The sequence below is a fragment of the Pogoniulus pusillus genome, chromosome 14, assembly GCF_015220805.1.
Source record: "Pogoniulus pusillus isolate bPogPus1 chromosome 14, bPogPus1.pri, whole genome shotgun sequence".
Lineage (NCBI taxonomy): Eukaryota > Metazoa > Chordata > Aves > Piciformes > Lybiidae > Pogoniulus > Pogoniulus pusillus.
Genome location: NC_087277.1, coordinates 2,385,456 through 2,406,764, shown reverse-complemented (window position 1 = coordinate 2,406,764; position 21,309 = coordinate 2,385,456). Strand labels below are relative to the sequence as shown.

The window sequence follows — 21,309 nt, the reverse complement described above, 5'->3', positions numbered from 1 at the left end:
AGGTCACCTCCCAGTCTCCTCCAAGCTAAAGAGCCTCAGCTCCCTCAGTAAGACAGATGCTCCATTCCCCCAGCCATCTTCGTGGCTCACGGTGTAGTTCACCAGCTCATCTTTGTTCTCACGGTGTAGGCACGCAGCCCTAGCTAGCTCTTGTTCACCTCGGGCACGGCAATGTTTTGTTTATCCCCGCAGATCAGCTGCTCTAGCAGAAGTGAGGCAGCAAGCGCTTCTGCCAGCCCGCAACAGGCACTGCACAGTTCAAGCTGGATCTGGGATGTTGCGCCGTGAATCCCGCTTGCTTTTTGACGCTCGCTTCGACAACGCACAGCAGTCGGTAAGGGCGACAGGAAAACGGTGCCAGCCTCTGCTGAAAGGCAGGCGGCGGCGATTGAACAGAAAGAGGCACACGGAACTTCGATGGCGTCCGTGATTTCGGATGCCACGCATCCACGACAGTTAGGTTTTTCGCTCCCGCGGTAGTTTTTCGGCGTCACTAATGAAACACAGATTCGGAGGTCAGACGCCGGCTGCCGAGGTGTCTCCAGACTGGATTTCACACACAGTCGCACTCCCATACATTGGGTTACTTTGCGTGTGAGCCGGGAGTCAAGGCTGCTCTGCCGCCGTAGTGACGGAAAGATTCGCCCCCGCCTCCCCCGTCTGAAAGATTACTTCTCGGAGGACACCTCCCCGGCTCAGCTGCGGCGGCGCGGCCCCGGAGGACGGGCCGGTTCACCGAGCCCAGCCCCGCTGAGCCGCCGGCGGCGGCGGATGCTGGGATGGGGCGGGCCGAGCACTGCCGGGGGCGGGCCGAAACCTGGAGACGGAGGAGGAGGAAGCGGAGACAGCGGTGGGGCGGGGCCGCGCCGGAGCGTGGCGGCTCGGGCCCTCCCCGGCCGTCTGGGGGCCGCTGCTCCGCCCCGCCGCCCGCCCGGCCCGCGGCTGCCGGGAGCGGCTCCATGCGCTCGGGCCGCCAGTGCGCAGCCGCGGCGGAGCTCGGCCGGGGAGGAGGAAGCGGCGCGGCGCGAGGGGAAGGAGGCCGAGGCCGGCGGAGGTGACGGCGGCGGCTCATGGCTCCACGGGCAGGCGGATGAGGCGCGAGTGTGCGGGCCGCTAGCGCTCCCCAAGGCGGCGTCTCCGGTTGGCGAGGCTGCGGCGGCAGCTCCGGCTCCGTGTCAGGGGGCGCGGCGGTCGCAGGTCCGGCTCCTCGTCGCCTCCCTGCGGGCTGGTGTTATGGCCCCCTGGGGGAGCGCAGAAGGCTCTCCGGCTTGGAGGTCAGCGCAGCTTCTGTTTCTCGTCGTCTCCTGTTGCGGTAGGTACCGTGGAGTTACGCCACCCGTCCGCCTCCGTCTCCCGAGCCGGGAGGCAGCCGCCCGCCGCGGGCGAGGGGGAACAAAGCGGCCTTTCTCCCTGCCGGCCTCCGGCGGCGCGACCGCCCCGGCCACTGGTGGGACCCCTCTGTCCACCTCGGGCCCTGGCGCCTCCTGGGACCTCCGCTACCTTCCCCGCGGTGGCCCTTCTGGTGTCCCCGCACTTGCCCTTCCTCACCTGGAGCCCCGTCCTCCCCTCCGAGCTCGGCTGCTCCAGGACTCTCTCTGGGTCTTTTTCGTATCTGGGGGGTGGGCGGAAATCTCCTCAGGGAAGTTCTTAAAACAGGCTGGAATTTGGCCCAGCTGCCCTCGGCTTTCTGTCGGGCAGATGTAGGTTGCCGGGAACTCTGGAGTTGGCGTGGGGCCGCGCAAACAAACCAACCCCAAATCCTCTGAGTCACGAATAATCGCTGGCTGGGGATAATAGGGATGCTTGGGAGATGTTCCACGTCCGGCCGGGCAGGGACTGCCGCGGCCTGCTCTGTGTGGCCAGGACGAGCCCCTCGGAGGGCCCTGAGCCTGCGGTGTGTGTGTGGAGGGGGAGTTGGCACTGTGTGATGAGTTTGTGACACATCAGCAAAGGCCTTGAAGCCCTTCCAGGGACCTTTGCATCTGCTCAGTCTGCTTTCAGTTCCTACCCGGGCAGCACGTTGTTGGTGGCTCTAAACCCGTCTTTGAACAGAACCCCTAGTACAGAGCCTCAGGTCAGCGTGTTAGGGAATGCACTTGGGTTGTTCTTACAGCATGTCGGTGGCCCAGTAATACATGATGGAGCAAAATGCAGACAGCTGACAGCAGGAGTCATGGCATGTTTTCTCACAGTTGTTTGTCTTACTAACTGGAGCGTAGGTGGTGTCTGTGGGCCTCCAGCGTGGGAATCGGCCTTTGGCACGGAGCTGGACATGTGCCTTGTTCTGGGGACTGCAACAGGGGCCCTGATTTAGCAGTTTCTTGAGTAGGTGCCTTTGCTCTACACGCATGATTGAACATGTGAAGTATTTCAGGTTTGTCTGTGCTGAGGGCTTTGTCCAGCCCATGCCTGTGCTGTGAAGATCAGTGCAGGCTCTTCTGTGTGAATGCACTATAGAAACCTGCAAGGACATGGGGGGGGTTGGACTCGATGATCTCTTTGGGTCCCTTCCAACCCCTAACACCCTGTAGTCCTAGGACCATTTCACATTTACATGAGTGAAAGTAAGGTAGGCTTCTTCAAAGAGTTGTGCCAGTACCTGTAACTGAGTAGTTAACACTGGTAGAAGTTAATTTTTTGAGGGGACCTAATTGCACCAAGGGAGGTACTAGCCAATTCTTTAACGTACACCAAATCAAGGAAAAGAGTTTTGATGTCTACATAGGCCGTTTAAAGTTTTGATACATCAAAAGATACAGTAAAAGCACTGTGCCATGTGACAGAGGAGGAACTGGCAGGGAAAATCTCAGGTCTGGATATATTAAGCTGTCCTTACGTTTGTGTGTTTAGTGCACTTGAGAAATCTCACTTTTGTGCAAAGGTGTTTAACAAACTCTTTATTTATATTCATGGCAGAATTGAAGTGAAAAAAAGTTATAATTGCCATGATAAACCTCATCAGCCTGACTTCAGAAGATAGATTGTGATGTTGTAACTCAGGCAGCACTATCATTTCCACAATAAAAAAAAAAAGAAACACAGGCACAGTCTTCAGCTAGAGAAGAAAACAACCAAATAAAATTCTTGCTGAATATCATTTTGTGTAGACCTTTAATCAGGGCTTTCCAAAGTTCACTCAAGAATGAAGGCTCTGTAAGTTTCTTTTCCTTGCTGAGAACCATATCGCCATCTGTTATCACTACTGCTGGGAAGGAGAAGCTGCTTCCGATTTTGATCAATGTGCTGCCTCATCCTCATGAGGAATTAGTTTTCTGCTAGCAGTTTTTGTTACAAATGTCTGAAGTTCTGACCAGGAGCTTTCTCCTCTCCAGGCTACAGCATCCAAAACAAAAGCAAGCTTTCACTGTGTAGTGTAGGCCTTTCTGGAGCTGTCATTATGATTTCTCCTGTTTGTTTCTTTTGGGAGTAGAAAGTGGGAACTATTCCCTATTACAGCATTTTACCTTCCTGTACAATTGCTTTTAGTTCTTCCAAACCCAACTAATTTAATATCAGCATGAATCTAATCAAGGCACTGCTGATAGCAGAGCGCTGGACTGTGATGTTGATCCTGAGCAGAACCTTGTAGATGTCATTACGTTACTGTGTGTTTGAATTCAGTAGGTGGTACTCAAGGTAAATGCACACTTGGAAGAATAGTAGTGCACCTCTTTGGTTGCCTTCCATCATGCAGTCACACAGCCATGATATCTAGAATTTTCCACTGATTAAAATCCTCAGCTCACGAAGGTTGATATGTGGGCATCAAGCTCTCCAGAAAATGTTTCCATGTTTGTCTGTAGTCAGTGGATTTTTCAAACCAGCCTTCTGATGATGACTATAATTATAAAACTTTGAGAAGGAGGAATACTGATGAGTGAAATATTGGAATAGCACTGACTAAGGAGAGTTATAGCTTAGTGGGATGATGGGCAATGGTATTTGGTCTTAATGTGTCTGACCTTTCTTGTTGGCTTGAAGGTTTTATAGCCAAGAAATAAGTGCTTTTGTGTGTCTGTAATCCTGGTGTGGTTTTTACTGGGACGAGCATGATGATGTTTCTGCATGTGTCAAAGGCCTTTGCAGTTTATCCGAGTTGAAAACACAACTGTGTTTGTTGCAGAGGAGTTTCTTTAGGGAAAAATCTCATTGGAGAAATCTGTGCACTTCTGAAGGGCAGCATTTTTCAGACTAAAGTTCTGATGGGTGATTGTCTGGAAATTAAATGAATGTTACCTTTTGCTAAAACAGAAACTTAGACTAGAGAACTGAATTCCTTACGTTACCATGTTTAACACTCGGTGAGATGATGATTTATATCTTAATGGTACTGTGATATAAGATGAGCTGCCCAGGGAGGTGGTGGAGTCACCATCCTTGGGTGTGTTCAACAAAAGACTGGCTGAGGCACTTGGTGCCATGGTCTAGTTGACTGGATAGGGCTGAGTGCTAGGTTGGACTGGCTGATCTTGGGGGTCTCTTCCAAACTGGTTGATTCTATGATTTTTAGGACCAGTGGGTGAGATTGATGCTCTGGAGTAGAGGTTGAGTTATGAAAAGTCTCTGAGGTGGTGTAGTGCAAAAGCTAGGACATGCTTTCCATTGGAACAAAGTGCAGGAGCATGGGTACTTGGCGGCTTCAGGTTTCTGGAAAGTCATATTTTTTTATAGTCTTAACTCTCCTATGTACCCAGATATATTCTTTAAAATTCCTGTCCCACTGAACAGAAGACTGCAGGGAACTTTTGTAGTACTCTGTACAGTTGGTAGTAGTCAGCGCAGAAGTCCCGTTGGTAAATTTCCCTGCTTTTGGCTTCACCAAGTGTGACGAGTATCAAGGAAAAGTATTTGAAATAGTAGGACAGTGAGACTGAAGTGTTCAGAGGTAGAAGGGCAGGCCCGTAAGTAGAATCATGGCTGATCTCTATTTCTGAGATGGGTTTGGCTTCAGTGAGTACTTTTGAGGCACTTATGCTGGAGAAACTTTAGCCGAGGTGAGAAAAGAATTATTCACCATAGTCATAGAATCAACCAGGTTGGAAGAGACCTCCAAGATCATCCAGTCCAACCTAGCACCCAGCCCTGTCCAATCAACCAGACCATGGCACTAAGTGCCTCATCCAGTCTTTTCCTGAACACCTCCAGGGGCGGTGCCTCCACCACCTCCCTGGGCAGCCCATTCCAATGGGAAATCACTCTCTCTGGGAAGAACTTCTTCCTAACATCCAGCCTATGCTTCCCCCGGCACAATCAGAGTTGAGATGATATGTTACCGCTGAGCCTGAAGTGCACTTGATAATTGTTCTGGTTGTTTAAAGAAAGGCATTTTACACTTACTTAAGCTTTAAAACAGTTTTAAGTTAGAGCAAGTCTAGATTTCTGTGCTACAAATGTTGTTTGAGGTTCCAAGGCTGTATGTATGTGTATATGTATATGGTTTTAAGATAAGACAGATAAAGCTGTCATAAAAGGTCACTGATCAGGATGCAGATTTTGGTTGCATGTCTATTTGCTAATGATGATGTGAGGAAAAAGAAAGGTTTGTTCACCTTGTTTGAAAGAATAGCCTGAATCATGTAGGCAGACCAGCTTATTTAATTTTCTAAAGTTGCTGAACCTGTAAGCCAGAACAGACTGTCCTAAAGGAATGCCCTAGCTTAATAAATTATTGTACCTTCAACTCTTCAGTAGCACTCTTTAGCGATACTTCTGTGATACACTGAGCAGGAAATCACATTATGGGTAAAACTACTGTGTTTATTAGAATAGCTTTGCAGTCCTTGAAGTGAAAATCTCCTCATTTTGATGCCATAGGAATTTCTATTGTCTAATAAGTTGATCGTGTGTTAAATTGTACAAGTGTGTATATATATCCTCAGCTGGCTGTTCAGAGCCACAGTTAGGTCTTAGGTCCAAGTATCTACGAGATCATGTGGACAATATTTAAAGCACTTGTTCATTCAAAGGGAAGAAAAAACCTACTGTATGCTCGACAGCCTCATAGCAAGAAGAGCTTGAAAATTTAATGTGAGGCATTTGTTATGATTGTTATTGTGCGCTGAAGGAAGCAACCATCAGAAAGAGCAGAGAGGTACTTGTAACTGGAATCAGGACAGAAGCCACCTGACTCCATTCCTGTCATCAGAGCAAAGCATATAATTAACATGACTTTTTCAGCTCTTTCTGTCTTTGCTAGGAGAGGAGGAGTTCTGCTGGATTAGTGTTGGAAGAGCTCTACAGGTGAATCTGTTTTGTCTCCTTGGCTTTAGTCACTCCTGTTTCAGTATCAGATAGACAGAAGCTCTATGAGGCTGATAGTCAACTGGGCCATAAATACATTGCTTCATGTTTGTCCTGGCCAAAGCTTATAATTTTGTTCATTCTTGTGGTTCATTAACAGATCTCAAATTTTCAAACACAGTGTCTATGGTATGTCATGTATATCCCTTCGCATATCATTTACCTTTCACTGTGTGCCTCAGTTCCCCAAGCTGCAGGCATTACTTTCATGCTTGTTAAGTAAAATTCATTAGTTTCCTCAGTTTTTAAAAGAATCATGAGTGCTGCTTGTACTATATAAATACTGTGGTGGCCTCCTCCAGATGTCTTTTCATTTTCCAAGTTTAGTGTTCCATTTATATTGTCCTAGATATTTAATGATGGTGTTAAATACTGGATCAGCTGAGGCATTAATTGAAGGAGTGTGATTTGGCCAAGAACCAGGCATTTTTTTGCCTTGCATGCATCTCAGAATTCCTAGCTGTAACATTTTGCAGTGCATTGTTACGGAGAGTCAGTTGGTCAGCCAGATTCAGCCTACTTGGTTAACATGGTTGTACCAATGCATGTGGAAATATTGCAGAGCCAGGTTCCTCTGTTTATCTCCTTAGCAGAAATAAATGCTCCAAGGAGTATATAGCATACTCTGTGATACCATACTCTCCAGAACTGTGTTCTTCTGGCTCTTTTCTTGGTGTGCTTTCTACACCTGATTTTTTGCTGCAGTTGGTACTTTCCTAATGCTTTATTACTTGAAGGTTTACAGTTGCATTGAAATATGTAGTATTGATTCCTGTATCTAGTTGAAAATTACTAAATTTGGCATAATTGACAGATCAGTGCAAATACAAAAACATTTTTTCTCTAAACAGATGCTTTGAATTTGGATCCATTATAACTTTTGCTGTATGTGTTGATGATGTCTTTTTAACAAAGCAAGCATATTTAGTAGCTATCTCCTAGATATTGTTTTTCTGCTGTTCTATTTCACACTTGAATTTTAGGTTATGAGGCGGTTCCTGTATATTTTTTTATAATCTGTTTTGCCATGAGCATCTTTCTGTAACTAGTCAGGAAAAAAAAAGTTTTTTTTTTTTCCCCTTTAACTTGTGACTGGATAAAAACCAAGCTAGCAAACAAGAATAAGAGCCCTAAAAAATGTGAAAGCCTATATGTGGGGTGTATTTTGAAGGGGGGGGGGGAAAAGAAGCCACACAAAAAAGATCTGTTTTAGTAACTTGGGTTGCCATAAGATGCTCTCTCTTTTCATTTAAGCATCATGCATCTTGTCAGTACTTTCCTAGGCACCTTTAGCTATTTGTGGAATTTTTTGATGTGCAAGAAAGCTGAACCTGTTCACTCATATAGTGAACTCAGAATTTTCTGCGGAGCCTATGACTAGCTCTGTGTAAGTGCAGCAGACTTTTAAAGGCAGAAAACAGTAGAATGCCTCTAACAAGCAGAATGAGCACACTTTGACATCAGTAGAAATCTGTAAAGAAGTCCCTTGTGTTTAAAAGTTAGGGAAAAAAATACACTGGAGGCTCCTATAACTTAGTTTTATTACCCTAGCTCTGTATGAACCTATTGGGAGAAGCAGATAGGTCATTTTGAAAGTACAGGTTATGAGAATAGTTCTTTCGCTGGGAAAAAACAGAGGCATTTTGGTTTTCACAGTATCACCAAGGTTGGAAGAGACCTCACAGATCATCAAGTCCAACCCTTTACCACAGAGCTCAAGGCCAGACCATGGCACCAAGTGCCACGTCCAATCCTGCCTTGAACAGCTCCAGGGACGGCGACTCCACTACCTCCCCGGGCAGCCCATTCCAGTGTCCAATGACTCTCTCAGTGAAGAACTTTCTCCTCACCTCCAGCCTAAATTTCCCCTGGCACAGCCTGAGGCTGTGTCCTCTTGTTCTGGTGCTGGCCACCTGAGAGAAGAGAGCAACCTCCTCCTGGCTACAACCTCCTCTCAGGTAGTTGTAGACAGCAATAAGGTCACCCCTGAGCCTCCTCTTCTCCAGGCTAACCAATCCCAGCTCCCTCATCCTCTCCTCATAGGGCTGTGCTCAAGGCCTCTCACCAGCCTCGTCGCCCTTCTCTGGGCATGCTCAAGCACCTCAATGTCCTTCTTATATTGAGGGGCCCAGAACTGAACACAGTACTCAAGGTTTGGTCTAACCAGCGCAGAGTACAGGGGCAGAATGACCTCCCTGCTCCTGCTGACCACACCATTCCTGATGCAGGCCAGGATGCCACTGGCTCTCTTGGCCACCTGGGCACACTGCTGGCTCATGTTACCCTAATTTATACAGTGTTAATGCCAACAAGTTTGTTCTGGTTAGTAATGTCTCTTCAAAATGTAGTGATTTTAATCATATAGGGATCTGCTCCTTAAGAAAGGACTTTTTAGCAATTGAAGGTAAGCAGTTTAAAACAGAAAATGGAAGTCTTGTGGGAAAAGGCATGCACTTACACTCATGTGCTCTGGCTTCTAGATTTTAGCTGTATATGAATTTTTATAAGACTTGTTAGTGCCACATTACAAAACATATTAGAATCCAATGGATTAGTGTAGCCTGGGAAGGTGTTTTCCTTCTGTGAAATTGTATTTCGAGTATCTCAAGTGAAAGTAAAAGCTTCGGTTAGGAATATTGTAGTAACTGGGACTGAGACAGATAATGAATAGGTCACACGCAGTAAACAAATCCATGTATATTTGTTCCTCTTATCACATAGTTTTAAGTGGAGACTTTAACTCTTCCCTCCTCCTTCTGCACATGATGCTCAACAATGTAATTTCCAAAGAGGCAATGATTCTAAAGTCCTAATTAACATGCCGGTCTATCCGTAATATTGTTATATTTACTCCAGTCTGCTCTTCATACTACTAAGTAATTACATTTTTCCATTTGCTCTCTGGTAAAGAAGTACTCAGAGGGAATGCACAGAGATTTAGCTCAAAGTGTATGTCTGAACCATGTGGAAATATCTCTAACTGGACTTGGGAGTGCTAATTTTTTGTAAGCATGGAGAATGAACTTTTCCCCTGTTGAAGGTGTAAATACCAGTTTAAAGATCCTGAAAGACATCGGTGCCTGTCAGAGAAGCAAGCAATAACATCATCAGTTCCATAGAAAGGAGGGACTGTTTAGAGGGAGAGGGATGTTAACAGAACCATTAGATTCTTACATTTACCTGTGCTTTACAAAATAAGTGCAGCAACAAGCAGATTTTTACACATTGTGTAACTCTGTAACCTTGCATAGCTTTCATAAGTGTTTTGAAACGTCCTTTTTTGTGGTCCTGCTGTGTGTTCCTGGCCTGTATCAGAAGAAGTGTGGCCAGCAAGTGTAGGGAAGCAGTTGTGCCCCAGTATGTGGCCTTTGGGAGGCCACACCTCAAATATAGTGTTTGGTTTTGGGCCACTCACTACAAGGAAGGATTGAGTTGTGTGTTCAGAGAAAGGCAGCAGAGCTGGCGAAGGATCTAGAGAACAGGTTTCGAGGAGCAGCAGAGGGAACCAGTGTTTTAGTCTGGAGAAGAGGAGGCTAAGGGCAGACCTTCTCACTCTGCACCACTACCTGAAAGGAGATTGTATTGAGGGTGTCATTCTCTTAAGTAACTAGCAGTAGGATGAGAGGAAGTGGCCTCAGGTTGCACCAGGGAAGGTTAAGACTGGAGTTTAGGAAATGTTTCTGTACCGAAAGAGTGGTCAGGTGTTGGAATGAGCTGCCCAGGGAGATGGTGGAGTCACCATCCATGGAAGTGTTAAAAAAATGTGTAGACATGGCCCTCTAGGACATGGTTTAGTGGGCCTGGTGATGTTGGGATGATGGTTGGACTTTATGATCTTAGAGGTCTTGTCCAAGCTTAATAATTGCTCTTTCTGGCTGGTTCTGTCATTTGGCAGTTGTGTGCTTTTTTGCAGCTTTAGGGCTGGCTGGCTGACAGCTGTATGTTTTCTAGAATGGGGTTAGTACTGACCTCACTGCTGCTGATGATCCAGCTGATGCTGTTTCCAGTGCCTATTGCCTAGATGTTATCTAGATTGTCTCACTCCAGTCCCTGATTTCAGGGTGTCTGTTGTGTCTGTAGACTGTGCACACTAACAAACTTCAGTGGTATCACAGTTCTCTTATAAATGACAATCCAATATGCCAAAGCTGAATGATAATGTTCCTAATCTCCTGTGAAGTCCACAAGGTTCCTGTTTTTCTTCATTGTGACAATCTGGGATGGTACAGTCTGCAAACAGCCCTTTTATCTTCACACTGTAAATGAGTGAGGCTTAGGAGAAGGACTACATTTTTATCCTCTTGCCTTAGTGAGCACAGTTTGCTTTCCTTTGTTTGTTGGAACTACATAGCTTGTGTGTGTGATGCTTTTGTGGTTCATGAGGAATTTTCCTGGAACAAGAGACCTTGTGTTCTAAAGGTACAGATTAGGAGGAGCAAGCAGTGTTGCAAACTGTCCTATCCAGTGGTATCTCCTAGGGATGACTCTTGCAAGTTGCATGTGCCCAGAGTGAAACGTTACGGCCATGGCTTGGGGGGCTGAGAGACACCCCTTCCTCTCCTCTCCTAGCTAACAGAAAGTCCTGGTAGTGCTTGATAGTGACTTTTTTTGGAAGGAGTATCTGTGTATTTGCCTTAATATAGTCACTGAAAGCATAGAAGGCAGGAAGATGTATGTAGGTTATACATTTACTCTCCTGCTCTGGTTTTATAGAAATATTCCTAATTTGTGGCATTACAAATGCAGTGGATCTGAACTCTGGATATAGCCATCCACAGCATTGCACGTGAAGGAACTTGGCATAAAATGCAACAGCTTTCAGTAATTGTTAATGATCAAAATACAACTAAAGTTAAATTTTTAATCTGAGACCCCACTTGCTGACCATACCACAGATTCAGGAGCCAGTGAAGTGCTCAGAGGACCTAATCTGAAGCAAGCATGCACAGTATCACAGTATCACCAAGGTTGGAAGAGACCTCACAGATCATCAAGTCCAACCCTTTACCACAGAGCTCAAGGCCAGACCATGGCACCAAGTGCCACGTCCAGTCCTGCCTTGAACAGCTCCAGGGACGGCGACTCCACCACCTCCCCGGGCAGCCCATTCCAATGCCAGTGACTCCCTCAGTGAAGAACTTTCTCCTCACCTCAAGCCTAAAATTCCCCCGGTGTAGCTTGAGGCTGTGTCCTCTTGTTCTGGTGCTGGCCACCTGAGAGAAGAGAGCAACCTCCTCCTGGCCACAACCACCCTTCAGGTAGTTGTAGACAGCAACAAGGTCTCCCCTGAGCCTCCTCCTCTCCAGGCTAAACAACCCCAGCTCCCTCAGCCTCTCCTCATAGGGCTGTGCTCAAGGCCTCTCCTCAGCCTCGTCGCCCTTCCCTGGGCACCTTCCAGCATCTCAATGTCCTTCTTATATTGAGGGGCGCAGAACTGGGCACAGTTTCTCAGTCGTGTGTGTGTCATTCAAGTAAAGCAATCACATCAATTTTTTTTCAAAGGAGATGAGTTACTCTCAATGGAAAGGAGATCTGAACTAGCTTTAAGCTTGTGAGTTGTTGAAGACAGTTTATAAGTTATTGCTGTGAAGGTAAGGATCATGGCATCAGGTTCTTATTTAAGCAACTCCTTCAGGCCTGTACTGAAATGCTCTCTACTTCAATGTATTTTTTAAGTGACTGAAGATAATTTATTTAGACATGCAATCACAGTTCATGTTCTGCATTTTATGGGACTCCATTGTTCTGGGTCTCCTTTTGAAATCTGCTATTAAGCAGGAAGGACATGTGCTTAAATGAATGATCCACTTCCTTAGATGGATGCAGATAAATAGAAATTTGAACACAGAGGCATTATCTCTGACATTGATCTTGTACTTGTCACCGTGCTGTGTCACACTTCTTGATCTTTTAAACTTCAGTGCCTGTCTTTAAAAAGCAGGTAGGAGCAAGTGCTGAATTTTATTAGCAGGCTGGCTTTTAACAGGGGGGAATATCTGCTTGACTATGTGATTTTTTTTTACCCTTTCAGTTAGTGCATTTTTACCCATTTTCTTCTTCAAGCAGTATTTGGTAAATAGGAAACAACCTTACAACCTTTCTCTAGCAGAATGAAGCATCCCCGTTGAAGCATGGTCATGATTATTGTAAAAACTCACAAACCAGCAGTACTGTATTCTTCAGGAGACTTTCCATACGTTCATGGGTAAAGGATAAGCTAAGAACTTCTGTCATTGATCTACAACTTTGTTTCCTAAACAGAGACCTAACTTCCTCTGTCTTTAAGGTTGTCTGTTGTTGGTTTTGTTGACTGTTGCCTTAGCCTTTCTGAGCAAAGTTAGTAATTGACTTCATAATGTTGTGTCAGCAGAAACTGACAAAACTTACATAAATCTTTGGGTTTCCAACTTGCATTTGATATTGTGTAAGTACTGCTAAGTCGTAGAATCATAGAATCAACCAGGTTGGAAGAGACCTCCAAGCTCATCCAGTCCAACCTAGCACCCAGCCCTGTCCAGTCAACCAGACCATGGCACTAAGTGCCTCATCCAGGCTTTTCTTGAACACCTCCAGGGATGGCAACTCCACCACCTCCCTGGGCAGCCCATATGTATATACATATTTGGAAGGGGGAATTTATAGAATTTTAATCCCTTTTCAGCCTGAACTTTGCTGTGCCCTGTGATCAGTTTAAATTTTACTGCTGCCATCACTTAAGATCAAAGTCAAATCAAAATTAACTACTTTTTAAAAAGTAATAAAATTATTACCTGGAGTTTGATAATTATAAACCAATGAAATTAACTTTAGACAGGAGGAACTTTCAGTGGTGTGTTTATTCAAAACTACCATTACCAAAAGCTGCATTTTAAAGTTTTACCCACCTAGGATTGTCATAGGATATTTATCTATCATAGGTGGTCCACATTAGAAACCTATATAGTTTGTTTTGCTTTGAGAGAGCAAAGGCCAACAGTAGTACCATCTGTACCATCATTTTTAGCTGCAGCAAGCTTAACAGTTCCCTTTTGTAGACTCAACAGGCTAAAATACTTCGAGTGAAATTGTGATTTCTCAAGAGATCTGTGTAATGTTGGTGCCTCAAAACTGGCAATGTCTGATTCCATGTAGAAGTTGTCTTGTAATGTTGGTGCTGAGCCTTTGAGTAGTTGTGCTGGAGATCCAGGAAGGAAAATCAAGTAACTAGTCAAGTGGGTAACGATGAGTGGTGAAGTATAAACAGAGGAAGAATTTTCAAGCATTATCTGCACAGCATCTGTGTTATCACAAAAAAAGTACTGTTCTTCAGTTTTGCAGTGTAATCAGCTTGAGAGTACCTCCTAATTTTAGAAAGTAGTGCTATCAATAAAAGATGAGGAATGGAAAGCTCAGATGCCATGAAATAGTCCAGACATCCTTGCTATTTCTTTCACAGAACAGTACCTCTTGTATTGGTATCACTTTCCCTTTTGAATAGCCAACACACAGCGAAACAAATGCCCTTAAACTGTGGCTTCTTATTATTCATTAGGCTGAGTTGCCAATAAAGAATTGTAAGGGATGTAATCTGCTTTCATCAATGCCCAAGTGTAACATTGCTTTTCATGGAAATTGAAAAGGAGCTACATCCAAAAGAATAAGACTGCTTGGCAAGTTTGGTAAATGATATTAACATAAAATAGAATCTTTTCCACTTAGCTGTTTTTTTCCAAAGCATTCTTCATCCTTTAAAATAAAAGTTTCATTCATACATAAGTTGAATCTGAGTCCCAACAAATAGTTGCTGTTGACTTTCTTTCTCTAATTGGCTGTTACATGTGGAATCTCTTTTAAAAAGGGCACTTCTGTATGAAGGGATTGCTTGCTGGTACTGAGCTTTCTTCTTAAAAAGAGATTTATACTAAAAGAATATTACTGACCTAACTCACATTTAAATTTACTGTGCTTTACTGATGTGGCATGTTTGGAATCAAACTTTCAACAACTATTTTTCTTTTAAAATACTCCTGGCATAGTTTCTCAAAAGCTCTTTGTTGTCTGAGATTTCAAGTATTAAGATAGAGTAATAAACCCTCACATGGACAATATTCCTGTAAAGAATCACTGTTTGCAAGGTAGAAGCTGAAGCACGGACTATAAATGGCTGCTTCATGGTTGTGCATGAATAGTTTGTTAAAACACATTTCTGGTCCTCTGCTGATTTTGTCTGAGTGTAAAATGGGAAGTTGTTTTGAACTTGTGGGAGAATTAGTGTGGGGAAAGGCAGGGTTGTTAAAGGGATGAGAGGCAGCAGGAACTTACAGATATTTACAGATCCAAACTGTTCTTCAGAGAAGTCTCAATTCTCAGTGCAAGCAAACTGGTCTGGCCCTCAGAGGGGATATAAAGAGTGGACCTAAAGCATTTAGATACAAACATCTTTTGGGAAAGATGTAGTTGCTGAGTTTTTCCTGTGGAACTGGGAATAGGCTACTTTGAGAGCCATACGTCTGTTCTGCTTCATTTAAAACTCCAACTCATGTACTTGTCTGCGTTTGTAGATGTGGCTACTAGCTAATTCCTCTCATCCTCAAAATGCCAATCCTTTTCTCAGAAGCACAGTCTATTGTATATTTCAGCAGTTAAGAGAGTGGATACAGACTGCTTTAAAAGGTTTAGTGATGATCTGCTGCTGCCACTTAGAGCTCCTCTAGACCAGCCTGCTTTTATTTGAAGCAGACAAGTACAACATTTTTTTGTCACAGATTATTGCATTCTTTCTAGAGTCTATTGTATTTGATAACAAGGAAACCTTTACACTGGAACACAAGTAGAAGCATTCATTTTTTCTTCTTGAAGTTTCTAACTCCATTATTAGATCTGTTACATCTCAACCAAATGTGATAGAAATAGTCCAGAGTATTTAGAAGTTGTGAGGAGTGTATTGATGGGCACAATTACTCTCATGCTTTGGAAGCTAGGCTCAAATTGGTATTGAGCGTGGCAGGTAACTGTGTATGTTGAAACTGAACAACTCAGCTGGCTTTTGAGGTTGTGAACTGGATGGGCAAAGGGGTGGGCAGTACTGATGTGACTTGACTTTCAGTCATCTGGTGTTTATCTGAATGATTCTTAGCAGGGATCTATCCTATATATATTTATTAAGCTGGGTTTTTTTAGGAAGCTGCAGTGAATGTAGGAAAAAAGGTTGTCAAAACTGTTCACAGGAAGGAAGTTAATGACTCATGTAAATGTGTAGTGGGAATATTTTTTGATCAAGAAAGAAATAGATGAGAAGAAGAGCTTCTGTCAAGACACAAGTGGAGATAAGGTAAAATGTACCAAGTGCTGGATTGAGCATACTGGAAGGTAATTACAAACTTGAATGTCAGGGTAAATGGTGATAAGGATCATTCTCTTCTCCAAGTTGTTTATTCCTCTTAAGCTTCCTTTTTCTGCTTATGCTTTTATCATAGAATCTCTGTCCTAGAGAGAGCACATGTGTGGCTACATGCTTGCTCACAAGGACCTGCTTTCCTCTCCCTGGGGGAGCTGATGATTTGGTAAGGTTTTTCAGCACACTGCAGTGTGAGGCTGTGTTTTCTTGGTGAACGTTCCAGGACCTGCAGGGACTGGGGAGCATACAGCTTTGTGAAACTCCTTTCCTAGTTCTGCTGGTGGGCCTGACATCTGGGTAAGCCTGAGAGTAGGAGAAATGGGCAGCCTCGCAGCAGCTCTGTCCTAGCTGCAAAGGATGGCAGTCCCAGATATGGCCCTGTTTTGGTGAAGGGAGGCAGCTTCTTTGTCATTCATTTCCATAGACTGTTTTTATTTAGTTAGTAAGGTTCTGTGGAAGCAAATGGGCCAATTCACACCTCTGTAAATGTGCCTATTTCATCTATCTGACTTCCTGGAAATGTATTTGCTCTTTTGAGTTGCCACGGATGTGCATCTAAACCAAGAAGGTTCCAAGTGTGATGAGTCACCAAGTTTGACTTATTTCACCCGTTGATAAAAACAAATCAAGCATATATCATTAATTTTATAGACTTTTTTTAATTTCTTGCAACGTGCTCCAGTTGAAATGTGGATTCTGCTGCATTGGGATACATCCGTGTAGTAGAAGAGTGTCAGAGTGGGAGTGTGTTTGGGAGGGAAGGCAGGATGTGGTTCAGTTCTGTGTTACAAAGGGTGAGATAAATATGAAAGGTGCAGGACTTCTCTTGCATGCTTAGAGCTACTGCAACATCATGAAACTTGCTATTTTGTGACCCATACAATGTGAGACTTACTGACTCTGGTGAGAGTAGGCACAGAAAGTGCGTTTAGGGTTGTACAAACAGCTTTTATTGTACACTATGGCATCTACAAGTCATTGTGATCTTTTAACTTCTGTAACAAATGCTTCCCTGTGCTAGTTTGAAGCTAGCTAGAATGTTTTGATGAGATAACTAGATTACAGGCTGTGAAAGGGAAACTATGGTGATGTCTACTTCACTCATAGGCTTGCTGAGAGGTATAAGAGCAAGAATCCAGATATTGATAAGGTAGTTGCTCTCTGGGCTGTGGACTGCATTTCTCTAACCTCACCTACTGTCTCTCTGATTAATTCAATTGCTTCCTAACCCCCCCTGCACGACCTCCATTCTTCCTTGGGCACCAGGCCAAGTCTGGGGTAAGGTAGAGGGGCGGGAGAAGGTGGAAGGTCAGTTGGGAGCCCCTCCTGTGGACTCAGGTTTCTGGGAGGGCTGCTGTGTTTCTGCATTACCTTTTACCTTGTATAGTTCTGTATATAACTGTATATACTATAACTATCTGCTTGTATATTGTGCTCAGCTGGAAATATAAGCTTCATTTAATTTCCAGAGCTGGCTGAGTCTAGTCTGGGTGATTTACAAAGTGTATGGGGGGAGTGGGTAACACCTAAACCATCCCACCTTGCAAAAAGCCAAACCTAGAATCCATCCAGCAAGTTAGCTGTGTCTCTAACACATGTAATATTTTGCAGTGATAATTTGTGTGTCTCAGGGATGTAGTTTGACAGCAGGGAAATAATATGCCTGGTTTTGAAACAAACTTTGGTCTGCCCTCTTTGCTGCTATGGGTGTCTTGAAAGCATGCTGTACTCTTGGGTTGCAGCTGCCTAAAGTGGCTGTCAAGTCAAATGCTTATTCATCTCTACAGAAAGGATTTCATTGCTTTAATTTGTAATTGGGGAGTCATAGTATCCAACAGTCTTTCTTGTTCCTTGCTCCTGATAGTAGATTATGTTCCTGCAGAGGAGGCTCTGGTACCCTGCAGTACTGTGCAATGTGAAAAATAGTGCTCTGGCTGTTAGATGTTCACTTCTTCTCAATAGATAAAAAGGTGGCAGTGGTCACTGTCTTTGTATTGCAATTACTGGCTTATAACAGTTTTCACCTGATCTATCCTGTCTCTGTGGCTACCTCCAACACAGATACAGATTTTCCCCAATACCTCCCAAGGTGCAAATACCTTTACCTTTGGTGCTCACAATTTTAAACTCTACTCTGAGGGGTTTGGGATAGAAAGGGAAGGTGAAGCGCAACAGTCATTGGCACAGGATAGCTGTAAGTCAGAGTTCTCTTTCACGTGTTTTGGATAGCCTGCTAATCTTCAGTGGTTTTTTTAGTGCTGACAGCTTTATCCCTTATTAACATTACTCAAGTTTAGCCATTCTTTCCTTTGTGCTTCCCACCACCTGGGTAGATCTGTCCATGGGAGAAACAAAGCCGTCCTATTTGCTTTCTTGAAAAGCTCTTGATTCTACTGTGCTTCCTATAAAGCACTGCCATGTGATTATGCTTTGGCACCTGCTGGGCAGGAATTTCCCATTATTTTATACACTGTGCTTTTTTCCTTGTCCTTTCCTTTACCTGCTAAAACTGTAACATGGGCAATTCTCACAAAGCTGTGAGCTCTGTTGAGCAAGTGTTGTTTGTGCGGTTCCTGACAGAATAAAGCTGTAGTTATGATGAAAGCTTATTTGTGGTGTTATGAAAAATTATACTAGTATGTTAGTGTGTTTTGCAGACCTCATGAGCAGAGTGAAGAAGACACAAGTTTAGTTTGAAGACACTGCATAGTGTTTGAAAGAAGACATTAAACTTCTGTACAGGTGTGCCCATGTTAATGTGCAAGGTACAGCACCAGCATCATTCTTGCAGGACAAGAATTGTGGGATTAGTAACAGATAACATGGATAGGAGGGGAAAAAAAGTGTCTGCTTCACAAAGAGAAGGAAAGGCTTGTGTCTTAGGGATTCATATGTGTGTGTATATGTGTTTTTGTGTGTGTGCCCATGTTAATGTGCAAGGTACAGCACCAGCATCATTCTTGCAGGACAAGAATTGTGGGATTAGTAACAGATAACATGGATAGGAGGGGGAAAAAAAGTGTCTGCTTCACAAAGAGAAGGAAAGGCTTGTGTCTTAGGGATTCATATGTGTGTGTATATGTGTTTTTGTGTGTGTGCCCATGTTAATGTGCAAGGTACAGCACCAGCATCATTCTTGCAGGACAAGAATTGTGGGATTAGTAACAGATAACATGGATAGGAGGGGCAAAAAAGTGTCTGCTTCACAAAGAGAAGGAAAGGCTTGTGTCTTAGGGATTCATATGTGTGTGTATATGTGTTTTTGTGTGTGTGTTTAGAGCAAGCAAGAGAGGCAGGTTATTCCAGACTTAAAAAATCCAGAAGGTTTCCTATTTTAGAATCAAAAACTTGAATCAGAGCAGTAGCTGTATCAGAGCTTTCTCATAGTGTGCATAGGTTTTGCATGAAACAATGCAAAGGAAAATAAATTTGACTGGATGTTTCTTTATCACTTGTTTGCTTTGATAAATGAATCTGTTTGAACAAAGGAATACAAAAGTACCAAGGCTGCCATGTGCAGGTTTCTTAATTGGGTGCTCAGCACACTCATGCAAGTACGTGTGGACACATGTTCATACCAGAAGTATGCCTTGGCTATTTCAGGATTTGGTTCTTAATTAAAGAAGTTACTAATCTGAGTAAAATCACTTTCACATTTTTTCAGGCAATCTGTCTTCTGTTAATGTCTGTCTTATGAACAGAAGCAATTCATGGTGCATTTTGAGGAATGCAGTATTTTATGACTGGCAAGTTATAGCAGGTTCATCTCTTACTCTTTTTAAGTCCTTGAGGATATTTAATAAAGAGCATAGTTCAGGCAAGTCTAGAAAATTAGTGTAGCTAATTAATGGCCTTTGCTATCACAGTGATTGAGATTTTGAAGCTGACAGCAGTAGAGAGTGCTGTGTGGATTTGAATGTCTTTTTAATAGTGAGAATGGAAGTGTCTGAATTTTGTGGTCCCCTCAGAACTCAGTGACATCTTCACTCCCATCTGCTATAGCTAGACCAGGTCAACTTATTCAGAATAAGTAGTAAAATTAATTTTACCCCTAAGTGTTTGCATGAAATAAAGCATTGCTCTACAAATGCTGAAGGCTCAGGCAAGAAGTTCCCTGCCTTAGGAGCCTTACCCTCCTTGGGCTGTGCTTTTTACTGTGTTGTTGCAGTCCGTGTGAATGATGCTGTACTGAGTTATGCTGTGCTAGTTGCTTTTGCACCGTAGTTCAGTGAAGCATTAACAAGGCACAGAGACTCTGCCCTAGATTACTGGAAGATAGCTGGGCAGAATGACATTTTGTGCAAGTCTGGTTTTGGTTTGAATAGGTGCTAGGAGTCTAAAACCTCCAGTTGCCAGACTTTGCATAAACAAATCTGCACAAGTGCTTGCAAGATAAATGGTTTCTGAGACCTTTTTCGGTAAATTAAGGAGGAAAAAGCTTTTTGGGGAACTCTGGAGTGCTTTTAGGTTCTACCAGAAAGTAACCAAAGCACATTAAAGAGTGTAAGAAATTGTCAGTCACAGTTTTATTTCTAGTAATAAGTAGTGAGAAGGGAAGAAGACATAGCTTTATCTTGCAAATGAGGATATATTTGCTGTGCTTTTATATTTGATGTATGTGCCATACATGCATGCATGTGTGCTGCTACTTCACCACCCTTTCTAGTAAACAGCTTGCATTCAGTTCAGTTATGTTGTTACAGTGAATGTAACTGGAGTGCTTTGCAGTTAATTCTAACTTCTTGTCGTTACCTTCATGAGAGCAGAGTTGAAGCTCAGCAGGTTTATACTTTTGACTCTCAGGCTATGGTCTTCATGGGAGATTTCAGCCATCTGGGTATCCATCCGATGGAAGGACAGCACAGCAGGGCACCAGCAATCTAAGAGGATCCTGGAGTGCATTGATGATAATTTTATCCTCCAGTTGCTACAGGAATCCACAAGAGAAGTTGTTATGCTGGACCATGTCCTCACCAGCAAGGAGGGGCTTGTGAGTCATGTGAAACTTGAGGGCAATCTTGGCTACCACAACCATGAAATGATTTCAGGATTCTTAGGGTGTCAGAGGGTGCAAAGCAAACTCACTACTCTGGACTTTAAGAGAGCAGACTTCATCCTCTTCAGGGGTCTACTTGGCAGAGTATCATAAGATAAAGCCCTGGAGGGAAGAGGGGCCCTAGAAAGCTGGTCAGTATTGAAGGACCATCTCCTCTAGGCTCAGGGGTAGTACATCCCAAGAAAGAAAGCAGCAGGCAAGAGTTCCAGGAGACTGTCATGGATGAACAAGGTGCTCCGGGATTTACTTGGGCAAAAAGGGAGAGTCTGTAGGGGTTGGAGGCAAGAATGAGCCATATGGCAGGACTACAAAGAAGTTGTTGGAGCAGCCAGAGATCAGGTTAGGAAAGCAAAAGCACAGAGAGAATTAAACTTGGCTAGGGACATAAAGGGGAATAACAATAATTTCTTCAGGTACATCAGGGACAGAAAGGCAATTAGGGAAAGTGTAGGACCTCTCTGAAAGGAGAGTGGAGACCTGGACATGACTGATATGGAAAAGGCTGAGGCCCTCAGTGACTGCTTTGCCACAGTCTTCAATAGCAAGGGCTCTAGCTGCACTTCCCGAGCTCCAGGTG

At 43.9% G+C, this 21,309-nt stretch overlaps 1 protein-coding gene across 1 annotated transcript in view; it reads left to right on the top strand.

Moving 5' to 3' along the window:
* The first annotated feature begins 963 nt into the window (after positions 1-963).
* LRP12 (LDL receptor related protein 12) overlaps positions 964-21,309 on the top strand; it is a 53,852-nt gene continuing 33,506 nt past the window's right edge. Inside the window, exon 1 of the mRNA XM_064154126.1 lies at positions 964-1,312. Within this exon, the coding sequence (XP_064010196.1) occupies positions 1,234-1,312 (79 nt within the window). The 5' untranslated portion in view covers positions 964-1,233. The remainder of the gene's footprint in view (positions 1,313-21,309) is intronic.